Source organism: Dipodomys spectabilis, unplaced genomic scaffold (genome assembly GCF_019054845.1).
Source record: "Dipodomys spectabilis isolate Male_0828 unplaced genomic scaffold, ASM1905484v1 ptg000094l, whole genome shotgun sequence".
In the NCBI taxonomy this organism is placed as follows: domain Eukaryota; kingdom Metazoa; phylum Chordata; class Mammalia; order Rodentia; family Heteromyidae; genus Dipodomys; species Dipodomys spectabilis.
The window spans coordinates 16,053,864-16,074,711 of record NW_024870771.1 but is presented as its reverse complement, the minus strand read 5'-3'; the positions used below and the strand labels follow the sequence as shown (position 1 = coordinate 16,074,711).

The following is a 20,848-nucleotide window of genomic DNA, read 5'->3' as shown; positions in this document are numbered from 1 at the left end:
CCTCCATACCACTATATATATATATATATATATATAGTTTTTATATAGTTATATATATATATATATACATATATATATATATATATATATATATATATAGTTTAAGCTATAAACTTCCAAATATACCCCAAAATAGAATATGGTATAATGGAGACCCCTGAACCCTTCCTTCATGGATCTAGCATTTCATGGTTGGAGGCATGGTTCAGTCAATGAGTGAAAGCACCAGATACTGAGTTCAAGTCCAGGTCTCAGACAAACAAACAAACATGGGCTGGAAATATGGCTTAGCGGTAGAGTGCTTGCATAGCACGCATGAAGCCCTGGGTTCAATTCCTCAGTACCACATAAACAGAGAAAGCCAGAAGTGGCACTGTGGCTCAAGTGGTAGAGTGCTAGCCTTGAGCAAAAGAAGCTCAGGGGCAGTGCCTAGGCCCTGAGTCCAAACCCCAGGACTGGAAGAAGGAGGAGCAGGAGGAAGAGGAAGAAGAGGAAGAGGAGGAGGAGAGAAAGAAAGGAAGAAAGAAAGAAAGAAAGGAAGGAAGGAAGGAGGGAAGGAAGGAAGGAAGGAAGGGAATAAAAAGAAAAGGAAAAAATACTAGCATTTAGTCAATGTTGTTTCATCTCATCTATGCCACTATTGTTTTCTTGTTAATTTGGTTGGTTGTTTTTTCTTTTTTCTTTTTTTTTTTTTGGTCCAGTCGTAGGGCCTGGGCGCTGTCCCTAAGCTCTTCAGCTCAAGGCTGGCGCTCTACCACTTGAGCCACAGCACCACCTCTGGTTTTTTTCTTATGTGGTACTGAGGAATCGAACTCAGGGCCCCTGGCATGCAAGGCAAGCGCTCTACCACTGAACCACCTTCCCAGCCCCAAATAAATGATTTTTTTTTTTTTTTTTTTGGTTGTGGGGCTTGAACTCTGAGCCTGAGCACTATCTCTCACTCTTCAGCTTAAGACTAGCACTCTACCATCTGAGACACAGCGCCACCTCCTGGTTGTTTTTTCTTTACCACCTATCCTCATTACCCTTTGGTTTTGTTTTAACTAGAATAAGTAGTAGACATCATGTCTTTTCACCTAGAAATACTTTGGTTTATATCTCTCATAAGGACTTTTTGGTTTATGAAAACTCAATGCCATAACCCCTCCTGGAAAAAAAGGCAATAATTCACTAATATCATCTAATATGCAATCCATATTCAAAATTCTCTAATTGTCTCAAAAGTGTCTTTTTACTTTAATGCAGATCCAAGCAAGTCACATACATTTATCTTCTGCCTTTCAAGTATCTTATTCTTTCTTCTTTTTTTTTTTAAATTTGTTTTTGCTGGTACTTGGGGCTGTAAGCTCTTGCTCAATGATTTCACATAAAGCTGGTGCTCTACCACTGGAGCCATACCTCTACTTCTGGCCTTGCTTTCTGTTCAACTGGAGATAAGCGTCTCACAAACTTTTCTGCTCACACTGACTTTCAACTGCAATCCTCGGGTCTCAGCCTCCTAAGTACTAGTATTACAGGTATGAGGCACTGGCACCGTCTGTAGTTTGTATGCTATGGATTTGTTGAATAAAGAACATCATTTGCGGGCTGGGAAGGTGGCTCAGTGGAAGAACATCATTTGCCTTGTAGACTGTACATCCTATATTTGGCTGAGGCTACACGGATTTACAAAACATCTGAGCAGCCAATTTTTATGTCAGAATGAGAAGACACCTTAATAATAGCCTGATGACATCAATTGTATTGATCATTATGCATTTATGAGCTTATGTTATCCCCACAACAATGCTGGGAGGTAAGTAGTATTCTCATCCTTAGAGAGGTTAATTTGCCCAAGGTCACACAGCCAGGAAGTTGTAGAGCCAAGATCTAAGACCAGGCAGATTGGCTCTGGTGTCTGAAGCTCTTCACCATAGGAAAGCTTATTTGTGGTCACTGACACTTTCCAAGGCTAAGATTGAAGGAAGACTCAGACCAGAGCTTCCTTTTCAAGACAAGCCACTTGAAGTGACTGCTCATATTAGCTATACAATGAAAAACCTAGGCCACTATTTTCCTTGAGAGGCATTATGATCCCCAGTCCCCCTGTGACTCAAGCAAGTTCACTTTTTCTGGGCTGCAGTCTCCTTAAGCAGTGATTTTGAACCCGGGTCTGAGGCTCTACCTGAGTGAGCCAGGACCTCTGTCTCACCAGCTTATAACTTCACAGGAGGCTACAGGGCCAAGTCTGAGACTGGAAACACTGGCCTCAAGATGCCCCCATGGGATATTCAAGAAGCACAGGGTTAGCTGAGAACAGACATGGTTTGACTGGCCTGTCTTGATTGATACGCTGTAGTCAATTCTTTGATAGGAAACGCTGCCCAGAGAGAAATACTCAGGGACACAAAACCCTCCTACTCCAGTGCATACTAGTGTATACCCCTTGCTCAAAGCTCCTGGCCTCATTTTTTTCATCTTCAAAATGGGGATAATCTCTTCCAAGGATCAGTAAAAAAAACTTTTTCTGCAAAGGGCCAGTAGTATTTTATGACTTGCTGGGCCAGACTGTCTCTGCCCCTGCCACTCTGCCCTACAGCTACAACCAGTAAAGGAAATGGCTGTGACCAGCAGCCAACGTCACTTACAAAAATAAGGTCGCTAGTGGGGTTTGGCTTGCAGGCAAGCCTATTCCTGACCTACCGCACATTACAGCTGAGGAAAAGGTGGCAGATGCACTGTGTACTGTGCAGCGCGGGCACTTTTTAGAGCAGCTGCGGGGCAGCTTATGCCTGTAATTCTAGCTATTCAGGAGCTGAGATCTGGAGGATTCCCCGTTCAAAGCCAGCCCAAATTCCTCCAAAATAACCTGCAAAAAGCAGAGCTGGAGGTGTGGGCTAAGTGGTAGAGAGCCGGCCCTGCAGGCCGAACGTGCCAATTCAAAGCTAGTGGGCGGTTCCACCAAGTGGGCATGGGCGTGGCCGTCTGACTGGGCGAGGACGGAAGGGCTGCGCCACGGGCCGCCCGGGGACGCAGGCAGGGCTGCCGTTCCGAGGTTAAAGGGGACTGCCAACGTCCCGGCTCCTAAGGACCGCCCCCAAGGACCTCGGTTTAGGAACGGGCCTCCGGTGCTGCCCTGAGCGTCGGCTGGGTGACGCGTCCCCCCGCCACACGAAATATCCCACGGGTGCGGCAAAAGCCGAGCCCCAACCCGCCCTTCCACACCGCCCCCCACCCCACCGACTGGGGATAACTTCCGGTCCCGGCCCCTTTGGAGCTCCGCCCCCACCGCCCCTTACGGGTTAGCGGAGGGCCAAGCCCCGCACTAAAGGCCCCGCCCCCAGCGCGCAGACCGGCGTGCTTTGCGGCCGTCCAGCGTGCTGGTGCTTCGTGGGGGCCGCGGCTGAGGTGAGCGCGGCGCGCGGGGCGGGCGCCGGGTGGCCTGGGAAGCCACTCTTGGCTCCTAGATTCCCGGCGGGGTCGTGTTCGTGCTACTGACAAGTCCTAGGGCCCCAGGGTGGAAGTAGTCCTAGGGTCCCAGGGTGGAAGTATGGCCGGGACCCATGGCCTCCCAGGTCTCCGCGGCCGGCCTCCCGGGCGATCCCCGAGCTCGCCTGGGCGCTGGCGGGCCGAGGGGCTCGGGGATCTGGACGCAGACCTCCAGCTTCCGGGTTGGGAAGCATTGCAGGACTGCGGGGACGTGGGCGGGAGCTCCGGATTAAAGTGGGCGGAGCAGTTAGTTACCCTGCATGCTTGTCTGCCACCACACCTTGCTCAGTAAACACTGCCTTTCACAGATGGGAAGACGGTGGGTTTCAATCATAGTTAATTGGGATCATTAGTGACATTCACTGACGAAATGGTAGAGCATTTCTCAAAAGTAACTGTCAGACCAAGAAATGTACTCGTTGCCTTACTCATGTAACTGTAACCCCTCTGTATGGCATCTTCACAAGAAAATAAAGAATTTTTAAAAAGTAACCTGTCAGAAAAGGGGTGGGGTAGGAAGGTGAAACCGTATTAGCTTTGAGTTGATGCTGAGAGAAGTTGACATGCTTTGTTGTTGTTGTTGTTGTTGCCAATCCTGAGGCTTGAACTCAGGGCCTGCACACTGTCCCTGAGCCTTTCTGTGCTCAAGGCTAGTACTCTACCACTTGAGCCACAGCGCCACTTCCGTCCTTTACTGTTTATGTGGTACTGAGGAATGGAACCCAGGGCTTCATGCATGCTATGCAAGCACTCTACCACTAAGCCACATTCCCAATCCTTGACATGCTTTTTGGGGGGTGGCTCTCAATTTTATTGTTTTTGGCTAGTGATCTGCCACCAGTCCAGTATTTTACTGGTTCACTGGAGATAGTGTCAGACTTTTCTGACCTAGTAAACCATGGTCTTCTCATCCTAGCCTCCTGAGAAGCTTAGATAACAGATGTGAACCATTAGCACAGTGCCTTGGCATGCAGTTTTTTCCACTATTGTATGTGATTTAGCATAACAAGTTGTCCAAAATGACAAGTTTGCTGTGGACATCCCTCAGTCTATAACAAACACTGCACCTGTGTTTGCTGGCTAGGCTTGCTACAAGAAAGTACCACAGACTGGATGACCTGATCTGCAATGTATTTTCTCACAGTTTTAGAGGCTAAAAGTCCAAGACCTAGATATAGGCAAGTATGGTATCACTTGAGGCCTTTCTCCTTGGCTAGCAGATGGTCATTTTCTTCCAAGATGCTCCTGTTCCCTCTGTGTGTTTACATCCCAGTCTCTTTTTATAAAGGCACCAGATTGGATTAGAGCACATCCTCATTTTCCTTTCCTTTCTCAAGACCCTAACAACAGCCATAATCTCATATACTGACCTTCAGTATGTGAAGTTGGAGGGACACAAATCAGTTCATAACACTGCCACTTTGGGTTAGAAGTGTGGTAATAGAACATTTGATGAAGGTGGTCCTGAGTTCAAATCCCAGTAATACACACACACACAGATCCTTGTCACTTCGATCCATTTGCTTAACTGTCTGTACATCAGATTTGTGTGTGTTTTTGGTATCCTCAGGTTCCACATCTAGAGATTTGACCAGTCACAGGTCCCAAATATTTGGGGAGAAAAATTATCCACAGGTACAGACTTCTTTCTTTTCATTACACCTTAAACGATACAGAATAACAACCATATACATAGCATTTGCATTGCCTTAGGTGTTTTAAGTAAACCAGGGATAATTTTAAATACATGGAGAATGTATGGAGGTAATACATAAATACTAAACCATTTGTGTAAGACGGTAGCATCTGTGAATTTGAGTTATCTGTAAGGATGCTGGAACCAATCCCTTGCAGATATAGAGGGACCACTATGGTGTGTGTTGTGTGTGTATAAATGTATATATATAAATGCTTCTTTATGTTTATTAGGAATAATTGTTTAAAATTGTTTATTACCTAATAGTTTACTCAGCATTATTCATTAATACAGCTGGTCCTTCATAACCATGGATACATCCATGGATTCAACTAACCAAAGGTTGAAAGCACTTATTTTTTTCCCTTGCAGTTAATCCTTAGGCAATGGGAGATAAACATACATTGTAGTTGACTGCAACCAGGGACAGCAGGACAGGATCCTGGAGCTGAAGAAACAAGAAAGGAGACAGAGGATAGAAGAACAGGGTACCAGGGGTCCAGCATCCACTGGCTTTTGAAGCCCTAGCTCCCATAAGTGAGTTTATTTGTTTAGTTCAGTACAGGAAAAAAATTACTATAGGTGGTACAGAAAACAAGCTGTTAATCTATCTTGTGGTTACTATCATTAACATAAGACATAATTTGTATACATAGTAATAACTAACTTCCTATAGCTAGGGAACAATGAGAAGTGGTGACCATAACACCAACATTCATCTTATTCCCATTGTCTTGTGTCATAGGGGCCAATCAACTGTGACTCAGATACCATCAGGTCCAGTTAAGTTGTAACATACATTTATCTTGCCTTGCCTGTTTTGACCTTTCCAGAGTCCAGTTCTCAGGCTTCTGAGTACTGAGAAGGTGGTGTTCCAACCTGTTAACCCTTTCCTGATCTCAAAGCTCAGCTCCAAAGTTCCCGAAAATACATGCTGCATTTACATTAGGTATCAGGTATTATAATACTCTAGAGATGGTTTAAAGTATAAGAGAGAATGTGCATATGCTTCAAACATCAACAAACTTCAAAGCAAAGGAGCATCTTGTATTTTAGGACTTGCTTGGTCAGACAGTCCCTGTCCTAGCTATTCTGTCTTTCTATCAGGAAAGCAGCCACAGACAACCTGTAGTTTATATGCCAATACTGTGCCATTTTACACAAAGAACTTGAGCATCCTTTGCTTTTGATATCTACAAGGTGTCCTGGAACTAAGCTGTTACAGATCCTGAGGGACAACTCTATAGGGAAAGTTCTCAGAACTCTGTCTAGCATATAATAAAGTGTTCAACAAGTTAAACATGGGATACATTTTTAGGTGAGTGATCACAAGCTTCACTGTAGGATGAATGGTGGGTAGAATGAAGCAGTTGAGTACTTGATGCTGTGCCCAGTCTTGAGAATAAAAATAATAACTACAAGCCAGACACCAATGGCCCATACCTGAAATCCTAGCTACTCAGGTGGTTGAGATCTGAGGATCATGATTTGAAGCCATCCTGGGCAGGAAAGCCCATGGGATTCTTATCTCTAATTAACACACACACACACACACACACACACACACACACACACGAAGTAGGGTGGCATTGATCAAAAGAAATGTACTCATTTCCTGATTTATGAAATAGTAACACTACATCACCTTTATAATAGCAATTTAAAAAAAAAAAAGGGGGGGGGGAGCCAGAAGTAGAGCTGTGACTCAAAGTGGTAGAGTGCTAACCTTGAGCAAAAACTGCTCAGGGACAGCATCCACACCCTTAATTCAAACCCCAATAGTGGCACAAAAAAGTAAATATTATAGCTATTATCAGAAGGAATGTCTGCTTATGCCAGATACTAAAATACTTCTAACTACAGTCGTTGTATTACTTAAGTTAAAAAGGATGTGGCCAGTGGCTCATGCCTGCAATCCTAGCTACTCAGGAGGCTGAGTTCTGAGGATTACCAGTCTTAAGAAAACTGGGCAAAAAAGTCAGTGAGACTCTTATCTCCAATTAACAACCAAAAAGCCAGGAATAGAATTGTGGCTCAAGCAGTAGACCACTAGCCTTGAACACAAACACTCAAGGACAGCACCTAGGCCCTGAGTTCAAACCCTAGCATTAGCACCAAAAAAAAAAAAAGGATATGGGCATCTGGTTGTGGATGAGCATGCCTATAATTCCGTCTACTTGGGAGGCTGAGGCAGGTGTTTTACCTGGGTAATTTAGCAAGACCAGTCTCAAAATTTAAAAAAAAGCAGCTGGGAATTGTAGCTCAGTAGTAGAGCCATTGCCTGGCAATTGCAAGGTCATAGGTTAGTCTCTAGTACTAAAGGGGAAGAAGGAGGAAGAGAAAATAGCCTTGAAGGATGTTCATTCTGCAAGCAGAACTGGGAACCATTGGCTGACTTCTCTTTCTCTTGACCAGGTTGTCACCAGCGACAGTACTGATGGCTGGTCCCCTGTGGAGGGCAGCAGTCTTTGTACAGAGACATAGGACGGCTCTCTTGGTGGGTTCCTGCACAGGCCTGTTTGGAATTCAAATTTCATACCACCTGTGCCCAGATCCCGTGGTCCGGTGGCTATACCAATACTGGCCACAGGGCCAGCCAGCTCCACTCTTCCCAGAGCTGCAGAACCTCTTCCAAAAGGTGCTCCAGGACCTGGGTGTCCCATCAAGCCACTCCTACAAACCCTTTACTACCTTCATCTTCCAGCCTCTGAGTGCTGGCTTCCCAAAACTCCCTGCTGGGGCTGTAGTAGGCATCCCTGCCATCTTCCTGGGTAGCCTAGTAACCACTGATCATCCAGTCATTGTACATGGGCAAAAAGTGGACTGGCAAAGCCCAGCAGGCACTCGGCTAAGAGATGCCTTGACCTTGTCCCATGATGCCCAGAAATTCGCCTTGGCCAGGGAGGTGGTGTACCTGGAGAGCAGTGCAGCTGCCCTGCAGGCTGTGCCAGCCCCAGCTTGCCTGGCAGGAACCTGGGCACTTAGCGTGGGTGCTAAGCATGCCCTAGGGCTCTATGGAGGCCCTAGGAGCTTACGAGCTGCCTTCAACTTGGCGGCAGCATTGGCAGGCTTTGTGGCTTACGCCTTCTGCACAGACTCTCTCACTCATGCTCTGGAAGGCTGGCTGGACCGTCGCACAGCTTCCCTATCTCCAGACTATGCCCGCGGTGGAGTTGAATTCTATGAGAAGATTCTATCTGGCAACCTGGCCCTGCGCAGCCTTCTAGGCAGGCATGGAGAAAAGCTGTTTGCACCCAGTGGGAACATCATCCCTAAACACTGGTTCCGCATCAAACATTTACCTTACACCACTCGCCGGGACTCTGTACTGCAGGTATGGAGGAGGACACTGAACCAAGGCCACTCCTGAGGAACCCCTCACCAGGACATTCCTACCTTGCTCGGGTACCTGAGAAGATCTTTTTTTTTTTTAATTAATTTTTTTATTTTAATTTAATTTTATTTTTATTGTGAAAATACCGTACAGAGGAGTTACAATTACATGGGCAAGATAACGAGTACGTTCTGAGAAGATCTTTGATGCCTCTGCACCCTTAGCCCAAGGTCACAAAAATGTCAAACCACAGTTAGTGTAGATTCTCTCCTTGCCTACCACTTACAGACTTGGTGACATTAGACAAGTCCTTGTACGATCTGAACCTTCCTTTCCTCAATTGTAAACTAGGGAGAAGACAACTACCTCAAAGAATTATTCAGTTGTGTGGAGCCATGAGCTGGAGAAGGGCCTGGCAAACAGCTCCCTAAATAAACAAGGTATTGCTCCTACTTGGTCTTTGGGTTCTAGTGGACTGTGGAAGTCAGGCTATGTCTACCACCAAAGATGATTATAGTATATCAACTCCTGCAACAAACAACCATCCATCTACCTATCTGTCAAACCCCAGTTCCTCGGTGGTAGAAGTGAGAAGATTTAAGAGATTAAGATATGAAGTTAGCCTGAGGCTGCTTTAAGGTAGAGCCTTACAGTTAATGTGATCAGTAGGGTCCTATGGATGCAAATGGCACACAGAGAGAAGGGAAACCCCAAAGAGAGGTAGGTGGTAAGGAAACCAGGAAAGCCCCTAGAACTGATAAGAGTGAAGTTAATGTGGCAGGAGCTCTGCTTGTAGGTAGATGAAGGAGAAAAAAAAAAAATTGCAAAATAGCCTTTACTGTGACAGTCCAAAGCAAGCAGCCTTCCCAGCCACAGAACATGATCAGGGATTGCAAAGAAGAGATTCAGTGGGGGAAACTTAGAGGAGAAGAGTAAGTCATTCCGAGTAGAGAGGTGTGCACACGTTTCTACTGAACATGAAAGGCCACATGGGCCACCTATTTGGCTGGAGAAATATTATTTGGAGTCTGGACATACTAGGCTTCTCACAAGTCCTCACTACTGCCCTATCTGTTCTTAATCTTAGCAAGAGCCAGGATAGCAGCATCAGGCATTCCTGCAGATCTGCCCCAACAGTAAGGTAAGGGCTAGAGGCTGGAGATGTGGAAGATGTTCCAGTGTTTAAATATGACTAGTATAATAGGCGTTTTGCACCAATTATACTAGTCATATTTAAACACTGGTGCATTTACTGTTACTGAAGTTGTGAAATTGATATAATCGTATATACTCTTAGTGACATAAGATGGCTGCCAGTGATTTATGGACTTACTGTTCTCGACTTTGTGTAATCTCCCCATGCTCCCTTTAGTTCTAAGTAATACAATATGGCAACATTGAGAGTGCTGTAGTTTCAATCTGGAATGTCCCCCAGTGGCAGGAGTGTTAGATGCTTGGTGCCCAGGGTAGCACTTTTGGGAGGTGGTGCAACCTTTGGGAGGTGGTAGCTGTGGGGGATCCTTGAGTTATTGAAGATATGCCCTCAAAGGGGCTAGTGGTACCTCAGCCCTTTCCTCATTCTCTCTGCTCCGTCATGTACTTCCACCTTGATAGGCCACCTTACTTACCATGGACCTAAAAGCAATAGGGCCAACTATATAGACTGTAAGCTCCAAAACTATGAGCCAAAATAGCCTTGTTACAATTGAGTATCTCAGGTGTCTTTTTTTCTTTTTTGGGCTTGAACTCTGGGCCTGGGAGCTGTCCCTAAGCTCTTCAGCTCAAGGCTTACCAGTTTGAACCACAATGCCACCTCCAGTTTTCTGGTGGTTAATTGGAGATAAGAGTCTCATAGACTTTTCTGCCCAGGCTAGTTTTGAACCATGAACCTCAGATCTCAGCCTCCTGAGTCACTAGGATTACAGGCATGAGCCACTGGTACCCAGTTCAGGTGTTTTTTGTAGTAAGCAAAGCTATCAGAGGGTATGCCATTGCTGTGATTAAGTTAGAAAATATTGTAACTTCCTAGCAGACTGCTGTTTTGTGAAACAAGTTGCCATGCTAGAGAGGCCCAGGTGGCAGGAAGCGTGATAGGGTGGCTTCTGATCAGTAGCTATCAGAAAACTGAAGACCTCCATCCAACAGCCCACAATGAACTGGATCCTGCCCACAGCCATATGAATTGGGAAGAGAATCCTTATCCAGACCAGCTTTCAGATTAAGCCTCAGCCTTACCAGCCTTTTTATTGCTGCTTATTGAGAACCCCAGAATCAGAGGGCACAACTAAGGTGTGCCTGGATCCTGGCCCCATAGAAATAATGAGGCCATAGGTAATAGTTAAGTACATTACTACTTGATAAAATATGGTTAGAAAAAAAAATATGGTTTAAAAAAAAAAGAACTTGTGGGCTGGGAAGGTGGCTCAATGGTAGAGCGCTTGCCTTGCATGCCTGAGGCCCTGGGTTCGATTCCTCAGCACCACATAAGCAAAAAGAAAAAAAGCGGGAAGTGGTACTGTGGCTCAGTGGTAGAGTGCTAGCCTTGAGCTGAAGAGCTGAGGGACAGCGCCCAGGCCCAGAGTTCAGGCCCCACGACCAGACCAAAAAAAAAAAAAAAGAACTTGTAAGCATCACAAACCTATATATTCTGGTCCAATCACACTATAACCCAACAGAAATTAAATAGTATGTGTTGAAAGACGTATTTAAGAACATTAGCAAGCTGGGCACTGGTGGCTCACACCTGTAAACCTAGCTACTCAGGAAGCTGAGATCTGAGGATCACAGTTCAAAGCCAGCCAGGGCAGGAAACTCCATGAGACTCTTATCTCCAATAAACCACTAGAAAACTGGAAGTGGTACTGTGGCTCAAGTGGTAGAGCGCTCGCCTTGCGCTGAAGAGCACAAGGACAGCGCCCAAGCCCCACGACCGGCAAAAAAAAAAAAAAAAAAAGAACATTAGCTATAAATACATTTTTTTTATTTTTATTGTGTGTGTGCGTGCCAGTAATAGGGCTTGAATTCAAGGCCTGGACTTTTTTGCCCAAGACTGGTGCTCTTGTCACTTGAGCCACAGCTCTACTTCCTGCTTTTTAGTGGCTAATTGGAGATAAGGGGCTTAGACTTTCCTGCCTGGGCTGGCTTCAAACAACCATCCTCAGATCTCAGCCTCATGAGAATTACAGGGATGAGCCACTGGCACCTAACTAAATACATTTTTAATAGAAATAATTGAAAGGTTGGACAACAGTGACTCAGGAAGTTATGAATTGTGTTTAGCCACTAAAATGTATACTGATAAAAAAAAACTTATAGGAATTTGTAGAAATATAAATAAGCCAGGCACTGGTTGTTCATGCCTACAATCCTAAATATTCAGGAGGCTGAGTTCTGAGGATCACGGTTTGAAGCCAGCTGGGTCAGGAAAATCCATGAGACTCACTTCCAGTTAACCACCAGAAAATTGTGGCTGAAAGTGATAGAGTGCTAACCTTCAGTGAAAAAGCTTAGATACAGCACCCTGAGTTCAAGTTCCAGTCCTGAGTTCAAGCCCCACAACCGGCAAAAAAGAAAAAAAGATATAAATATCATATAAAATTCTTTTTTTGGGGGGGGAGGGTCCAGTCATGGGGCCTGAACTCTGGGCCTGGGTGCTGTCCCTCAGCTCTTCAGCTCAAGGCTAGCGCTCTACCACTTGAGCCACAACGCCACTTTCGGCTTTTTGCTTTTTGCTTATGTGGTGCTGAGGAATCGAACCCAGGGCCTCAGGCATGCAAGGCAAGTGCTCTACCACTGAGCCACCTTCCCAGCCCCTCATATAAAATTCTTAAAAATATAAAGTGCTACCTGCATACTGATTACAAGGACATAAACTAAGCAAGAAATTCACAGTCGGAAGCAATGTTATGGTGGAATTTTGAATAATTCTATTCTTAACACGCACACACATGCATTTATATAAATTCTTGCTCAGTGGATCCTGGACCTTTGCTTTCTTTTTGCATCAAGGTGACAGATTCTGTATCCCTGCTCTGGCTCTGCATTCTTGGGGTGTGGCCAACCTTCTGTCTGTAACTGTGGCAGCCATGAAAATGTGCTCCTCAGGCCTGCTGGGGGAGCACACTTGACTGACAGCCCAAGCTGTTGTTTCTCTAGCTCCATCACCACATTCACTCTGAGGCCATGCCTTCACCCCCTGCTTTTAGCCAGTGACCACATGGTAGCCATAATCCTGCAGGTGAGCAAATGACCTAAGAACTCCCTGTAGTCTGGGAAAGCCTTTCTTAGAACCCTGATATCTGTGACCCTTCTCCTCCCTCCCCCTGCCTCTTCCATGTCCCTTCTGCCTTTTCCTTCAGGTATTTCTCCAGTGCAGCTCTCATTCACAGATTCATGTCTTGGTGGTGTCTAGGCACAGAGAGCCTCAATTACATCTTTCACCTTGCAGGTGTAGTGTGAGCTTAAGCTGAGTCCTACAAAAGAGACTGACAAGCACACCTGCAGTGACATGAGGTCAATGCCATGAACTTACGTGAGGAAGCACTGGAAAGGGCAACTAACAGCCTGTAGTGGCGGACAGGAAGGTGCTAAAACCCCAAAGGGTGAGTTGAAAGAATTCATACTAGTAACACCCAGTATGTGTGTGAGAATGATGCTCACATATCAATGCTTTACATATATTTACTCATCCCCACAAGAGTCCCACAGTCTTCTGTTGTATTCTGAATGCTTGTGTCTCTCCCCCTTTCACACATTGAAACCCTGTCCTCCATGTGGCAATATTAAGAGATAGGGCTATTAGGGGCAGAATGGGATTAGTGTCCTTAGAAAAGAGGACCAAAGGAGCCCATGTGCTTCCACCATGCAGAGACACAGAGAAGGCACCATTTATGAGAAACATATCCTCATCAGACACCAAATCTGTTGGCACCTTGATCTTGGATTTTCTATCCTCCAGAATTGTGACCCATACATATCTGTGTTTACACATGACTCAGAATGGGGCATTTTGTTCTAGTAGCCCAAATAAACTAAGATATCGCCATTTTACAGAAAAGGAGATCAAATCGTAGAGAGTTTGAATAGCTCCCTACCTTGCAGTGTGGGGCACCAGATCTTAACTCAGGCACTTTAGCATCTTTGTTCTTACCACTATCACGTTAGCCAGGTAAAATGGGCCAGGGGAAGAACCCAGACAGAAGCTAGCAGTGAGGTGTGAGGTGGTTCTTACAGCTCAAGTCAGTTCAGGTCCAAAAGGAAACTAAACACACAGTGCTCCAAATGTCATGAAGAACCAGTGGCTATCTACATCGTGACAGGGACTGACTTGTATGAAATAAGGTCTCTGAAAAGTACATGAATAGGGACTGGGAAGGTGTTCATGGTCAAGTGCTTGCCCTGCATGCATGAGGCCCTGGGTTTGATTCCTCGGCACCACATAAGCAGAAAAAGCTGGAAGTGGCGCTGTGGCTCAAGTGGTAGAGCACTAGCCTTGAGCTGAAGAGCCAAGGGACAGCACCCAGGCCCAGAGTTCAGGCCCCACAACTGACCAAAAAAAAAAAAAGGAATAGCAGCTTTAAGGAGCAGCCCTACCTGCTAGAGGTGGAATTTGCATCTCACTGGAGAACTTAGGGTGATGAACCACTTCTTGCTGCAAATTCACCCGCTGAGGTAACAAACTAGACATCCCCTATGTACATACTATCATATAAAATGATGCTCATTGAAATGAACTCCAAGAAATGGAAACAAGGTTTTTATGGTACAATTTTTTCCTTTTACATTCGTGTGTTGCCTTTTTTATTTCTTTTTATTTCTGTGTCCTGGGTCTTATATATAAGTTTATCTAATTTGGGAAGTTGAAGCACAAACAGGACAAAGAGTGAACCAATTCAGCAGTGATACTCACTAGACACTATATTGTAAATGAACTACACAACTTGGGAGGGAAGGGGGTCTGGAGGGGAAAAACTGGGAGAAAATGAGGGAGGTGGGGATGACACTGTTCCAAAAAAAATGTACTCATTGCCTGACTTATATAACTGTCACCCCTCTATACGTCACCTTTACGATAAATTTTCAAATGCTCAGAAACTGATGTAAAGACACCAAAAAAGATGCAGAATTAGCTGTCTACAGAGAAGGACCTCACCAAAGCTCACCAATGCAAACCTCCAAAGAGATGCCAGGGCAGCTGCCAAGACAGGACACTAGTTGGCTAGATATGCACAGACAGTTCACAACATGCTTATTAATGGTGTTTGCTTTTACCAGCCCAACCAGGTGAGTACTACTTACTTGCTCAATGGCTTGGTTTTTCCAAGACTTTAAATCACTGTCAGTGTTGAATTTTCCCTAACTGTATCATATGAAAAGGCCATGGTACTCACCCTCTTACCTAGCAATAGACTGCTGTTCTTTTCAGGTTCCTGAGCTTAAGCTCCCTAAATTCATGTCAGAGGTGAACCCCAGCAGATTACACCAGCCAGATCCTTTGTCATCTGCTACTTGAAGCAGTCCTGCAAGCCTGGAAGTGCATGTCTTTGTCAAATTGCTAAGGCGGGAAAGAACTGGAATCAGAATCCTGTGAGAAAATGGTGGTGGGGAGGGGAGTGTTGCTGTCAATGCCTCTCTAGACAGCCTTTGGCCTTGGAGCCAGACCATCTGAGTTAAGATCCTGGCTCTACAACCTAATGCTGATGGGTATATTAGCCTTCCTATGCCTCATTTTCCCCCACATGAAAGTGCAAATAGTGACCACAAATAACATTTACAAAACATCTTGAACAATGCCTAACCTAGAGTTATGCTGGAAGAAATTGAGCATAATTTCTCTTCACTGGCCACTGCCCAGGGCACAGTTTTCAGGAAGTGACTGAATCAGAGCTGGCTCAACATGCACTTTTGGAATCATCTCAGGTGACTGGTGTGAGTCAGGGTTGGCAGACTGCCCTACAGAGCATTCTCAAACTTCAGCAGAGTCCAGTTTCGTTTACATGTCTGGCTCCATGCTGGCCTGGGACCCCTTACTAGAGCAGCAAGAATAACAACAGCCATCTCTGTTCGTGGTGGTTGACAGCGTCAATGTTCAGCATTGTTTGTTCAATGTGTGGTTCAGTTGTGACAGCTCAGCACACCTTTCCCAGGCGCCACACAAGAGAAGATACCGTGACCAAGCCTGTCACCCCCAGACTTGTCCTCAAAAGGGCCCCCCTCCCCAGCACCTTCCGGCATTGCTCCTAGTTGACACTGGAGGGCACCCTCGGCCATTGTTGCTCAGGTCCAGGCCAGCCAGCTGGGCTTCTGCATTGGTTGGCTTTCCTGGTCCATAGATCCCAGTACTGGAGGTGCACTCCCGCCTCTCCCGTGCACAGATATCCAATCACAGCCCCCACCCCTAGGTTTACCTCAGCGCCTCCTCCTGAATTTAGAAACCTGCAGCCTCTTCCACCTTCAACTCCTGTTGTATCCATTCTGAATCGGCCCTGAAGGCTCCTCCTGCCAGCCAAATGGATGTCAGGCACCATCTGTTGCCTAGGCTCGGGGCAGCTGTTGGGAACATGCTTCCATACATATGAAGTGATTTTGTTTTGCCTCGCGATCAGAGCCTCAGTCGAGCCAAGAAAGATTTGCTAAATTGTCGGGAGTGCGTGAACCTGAGGAAAACGAAGTGGCTGGTCCAAAGAACAAGACAGAGAGGCCTGGGGACAATGGAAAAGGAAGCCTGGACTGTGTGCCTGCAATAGGGCCAGGCCCAACATCCTATTGTGAGATGGAGACCAGAGTGGCCCTCCGCAGGGGTGGGAGACTTGCCCCTTGGTGCCCCACTGATCTGAATCTTCCCCTCAGCTTGTTCTGCCCAGCCACAAGTGGAAACTCGTTGCATGGAACAGCATTACAGCATCTCTCATGGTAGCTCCCGGTGGTGGAGCAGCCCCAGTGGCTCACTCCTGTAATCACAGCATGCAGAAGGCTGAGGCAGGATGGAGATTCTGGACCAGTCAGAGCTATATAGCAAGATGGGGGGGGGGGGGGTGCAAAAGGAAGGAGGAGAGAAATGGAGAGAGAGAAAGGAGGGCACGGAGAGGAGGGGAGGAGGAAAGAAAAAAGAAAAGGAAGGATTTGTCCCTGGGTCCAGATGGGAAGTAGCAGCTCAGAGAAGCTAAGTAACTCACCGGTGGCCGCAAAGTAGTTGGGGCTGGGCAGGTATGGAATCCTTTGTGTGTTCCCTTCAAGACTACAGCCTCCGAGGGGAGGGAGGGAACTTAGCAGCAGCAAAGCCTCGGAGACCGCAGTGAGCCCCACCCATGCTAGAGGCTCTTAGAGAACAGATAGGAAGCAGTAGCACCTGGAGCACCAGGGACACAGCTTTATCCTCCAATAATTCTGTCCCAAGGTCTTGTTCCTCCAAGCTGTGAAAGTGGGAGAGTGAAATTATATCAGCTTTGGGGAAAGCAAACTCTAAACACACACACACATACCATCACCACCACCTCCACCAAGCTGAGTTACCAGACCCCAGGCTGGCCTCAGGACAAGAAACCACTCTTCCACAGCTTCTCCCTCCATGGTTAGTGGGTGCCCCAAACTCTGAGCTCACTACCTTTAGATAAGCCAGCACTATGGTCAAAGTTCTATAAATGCCTGAAGAGTAGAGGCCCTCAGACCCAGGCAGACCCTTCTGAGGAAAAGGGTTTCCACCTTGCCCAAAGCAGAGATCTCTTGCAGGAGAGAAAGGTAGATAATGCAGTGGAGCATAGTGACCCTTCGCCACACTTACAGCCAACCTCCATAAGGGAGTCACTCATGCTGCCTAGACCAGTCACAATGTGGTCACCAAGCTGGAAATGGGCTATGGAGTGGCTTGTTAGCAAGGTGAGAATTCTGCTCCATGGAGAAACCCCTAGGCCAGTGCCAGCTGCTTGCCACCAAGCCTTTCTGGAAAATAAACACCAAAAGCTGCTCATGCAGTACTAAGCTGCAAAGATAGGTGTGCAGCCCCTGCCTCTGTGTCTTGCCCCCTTGTTTTCCTCGTGGCAGGAGCAGAAGCTTAACAAAAGTGACAGCCTTGGAATGTGAACAAGGAAATGGAAAACTCCCATTTCTTGGTTTTCCAGCCCTCCCCCCACCTTTACACCCATCATTGAAAAGCCAAAGGCAATGCACAGATGTAAGGAGCTGTTTTTCATTTGTGTGCTTACAGGCCCACCCCTCGGTTCCCATGACAGCCTGGCACACTGCATCCTGCACTTCCACACGAGGCTCTGTCTGGCTCCTTGTCTGGCTTTCCTAACAGGGCTATGAATGGCTGGCAGGCAGGGCTGGGGCTGCCTTCCCATATCCTGGGCGCCTGACTGGGCACCTGGGTGGACACAGGTGCTCAGTGACTGGCAGGTGGGAAGGTATGGCAGACTGATCAAAGAGAGGAAAGGAGACGCCCAATAGAATGAGGCCTGGGGTGGAGGTGCCTGGCCCAATCCAAAAGCATGTCCTGAGCACCCCTGTGTACAAGCCACAGTGTGGGGCTCCAGTGAGAAACCCAGATGTGTATGGTGCACTTACCAGTTTATAAACACAGAGTACTCTGATGAGGTAAACGATGCCTCAAATCCTGTTTTGACAGTGAGTTTATACAATTTACAAGAGGATTTGCATAAATGATAATGCCCTTGGACCATTAGTCTTATTTGGGGTCCTCAGCCCCCGCTGGGTGGCCTTGGGGGCCTCAGCATGCTGGTTTATAATAGAGAGGGTCAGCTCATCACCCACACACTCCTCGCATCACCCTACCTGGCCTGCAGGCTAGAACTGGTTCATTTGCTGAGTAAGACTTGTGGAGCTGCCCTGAGTCTGAGGGCAGGCACAAGCCTAGGGTTAAGCTGGACAGGGAGGGGCCCAAGGCTCCTCTCTGCCTGCAGAACATCCAACAGGTCTAGACCTGTGAATAAATGCAGAGGTGGAGAATGGGCAGCCTGCATGGGGGACGTGTTCAGAAATGCCAGCTGCCAAGAGCCTGTGAGCTAAAACTGGTCATCCGAGATTAAACCTGAACCAGAGAAAGGGTGTCACTAGGAGTGTCACTCCTTAAGGTCATTGTGGAGGGCACTGTCCCTGGCAAAGACTACATCTGGGGACAATGTCTGTGGAAGGCACAGCCAGTGACTCGCTAAGTGAAGCCAATGCCACTGTACCTGCCAGTTTACTTGTGTTGGGAGCTTATATGACCCTGTAGCAAGCGAAAGTTAATGGGGAGCAGTGGTTAATGGGGAGAGTCCAGGCAGGCATTAGGTTGAGTCTTTGCACATCTATTCTCAGTCCTCAGGATTATACTCCAGTAGGGAGACTTGGCTTGATTTGGTATGTTGTGATTTGGAGAATCAGGAGCTAAGTATATGTCAGTACTTGGGCTTGAACTCAGGGCCTCATGATCCCACTTGGCTTGTTCAATCAAAGTTTCAATCTAAGTTGGTGCTCGGCCACTTGAGTCACTACTCTGTTTCCCTCTGTTATTTTGTTTGCTTGTATATTTGTCTCATACTGTCTCTTCGTTTCTCTTTCATGAACCTTTCCTCTTTCTGGCCATTTGAAGATTTTTTTGTGTGTGTGAAAATACCGTACAGAGGGGTTACAATTACATCAAGCATTGTTGCCTCCTCCCGTTTCCCCTTCCCATCCCTTCCCATCTCCTCCCCCACCCCCACCCCGGCCAAATCAACATTTGTGTGTTTTTTCTTATTTGCATACATTAGTTGTACTAGGGGCGATTTTATTGTGATGTTACCACATATGTATACAATGTATCCTGAACAATCCTTATTCTCCCCACCCCACCCCATTCCAATGAAATTTCCACAGGTCTCATTGTTCCGTTTTCATATGTCCAAATAACTACTCAACGATATTCATTCTCACTCATACTCATCACCCCTCTGCAGCCACAATTCCCCCAGGTTCTCCTGTGCTGAGGGCTGCAGCTGGAGGGAACTCTCTTCCCAAAGGTGCTCATGGCCTCCTCCTCAGGGGCCATAGTCGTACTGATTGGCCCTCAGGAATGAGAGAGGCTGAGCAGAAGTGGAGAAAGAAAAGAGGGCAGGAAGATGTGATGGGTGATATTTCAGAAGCATGAGATGACACTCCTCTCCCCAACTTCCCTCTCCTCCTTTTTGCTTCTCCTTATTTAAGCTGACCAGCTCCTCACCTTAGGAAGAGGTATAACAGTGGGAAACTGGAAAAAACCATTCTCCCTCTCACCTGAATGCGGAAGCTAAAAAGCTGATCTCACAGAAATAAGGCCCAGAATAGTGGTTAGCAGAGACTAGAAAGATGTGGGGGATGAAGAAATCAGTTGGTTTATGAGTTGATGACTTACAGGTACAGGGTGCAGGTGTGCAGGAGGAATAACTTCCCATGTTATGGCCTAATGGGATAATGGTGGTTGACACACACACATACATGTATATCTATATGTGTATATCTGTGTATATCTGTGTATGTATATATCTCACTATATATGCATATATATAATGATGCTAGGACTTGAAGCCAAGGCTAGACAAGCACCCTGTACACTCTGTATTTTGCAACATGAGCGATGGTCTCAAATTGATTTTGTTCTGATTTTTTTATTTTTTTGCTTTTGAGATAAGGTCTTCCCTACCTTTGTCTTGGCTGGACTTGAACGTGAGATCCTCATGTCTCTGCATCCCAAATAACTATGAGTACAGGCATACTGGCTTTATATCTTTTAAACTAACTAATGGAGAGAAATTTGAATGTTCTCAAAACAAAGAAATTACACATGACATGGGTGATAGATATGCTGATTATTCCGATCAGATTGTTACATATTATATAACACATTGAAATATTGTATTATACCACATAAATAGGAATATGTCAAATTGTATCCATGTATATTTGTGTGTGCATGTGTATATAATATATAATATATATTATATGTTATATGTTATAATAAAATACATGGGAAATGTGTGTGTGTGTGTGTGTGTGTAATTTCTTTTGTTTTCTAGTCCTTTGGGGAAACAGAAGTCACTCCATCTTGGACAAGAGACCTGGGAAGACACAGCAGAAAAGCGATGCTGATATTTTTGGCTCAGGCCAAACTCCCTGGTGCTGGGAGAAGAAATTTGGGGAGGAAGAGTTGAAAGGTCATCAGTAGGCACAGCTACCCAACTGAGCCCTTGGGATATGGCAAGTGTGAGAGCAAAGGTATTCTTGCCCCATTTCCCTGGGAGGCACCAGGTGTGTGTGTGGCGGGGGGGGGGGGGGGGGGGGGGGAAGGGGGGGGAGGGGGGAGGGGGCAGGGAGGAGGGGGGAAGCTGAACAGAACC

At 46.3% G+C, this 20,848-nt stretch overlaps 1 protein-coding gene across 4 annotated transcripts; it reads left to right on the top strand.

Moving 5' to 3' along the window:
- Positions 1 to 3,320: 3,320 nt before the first annotated feature.
- On the top strand, positions 3,321 to 20,564 carry Tmem177 (transmembrane protein 177). Of its 4 annotated transcripts, XR_006148206.1 has the most exons (5): positions 3,337 to 3,387; positions 5,039 to 5,103; positions 7,580 to 8,938; positions 12,946 to 13,099; positions 20,528 to 20,564. XR_006148206.1 is itself a non-coding variant. In XM_042685283.1 (3 exons), the coding sequence occupies exon 3, from the start codon at positions 7,602 to 7,604 to the stop codon at positions 8,532 to 8,534; it is 933 nt and encodes a 310-aa protein (XP_042541217.1). In that variant the 5' UTR covers positions 3,337 to 3,387; positions 5,039 to 5,103; positions 7,580 to 7,601; the 3' UTR covers positions 8,535 to 8,950. The 4 variants fall into 4 exon arrangements, 2 of the variants coding, with proteins under 2 accessions (XP_042541218.1, XP_042541217.1); XR_006148207.1 differs by lacking the exons at positions 12,946 to 13,099; positions 20,528 to 20,564 and adding an exon at positions 9,586 to 10,231; XM_042685283.1 differs by lacking the exons at positions 12,946 to 13,099; positions 20,528 to 20,564 and having other exon boundaries at positions 7,580 to 8,950.
- The last annotated feature ends 284 nt before the right edge of the window (positions 20,565 to 20,848 follow it).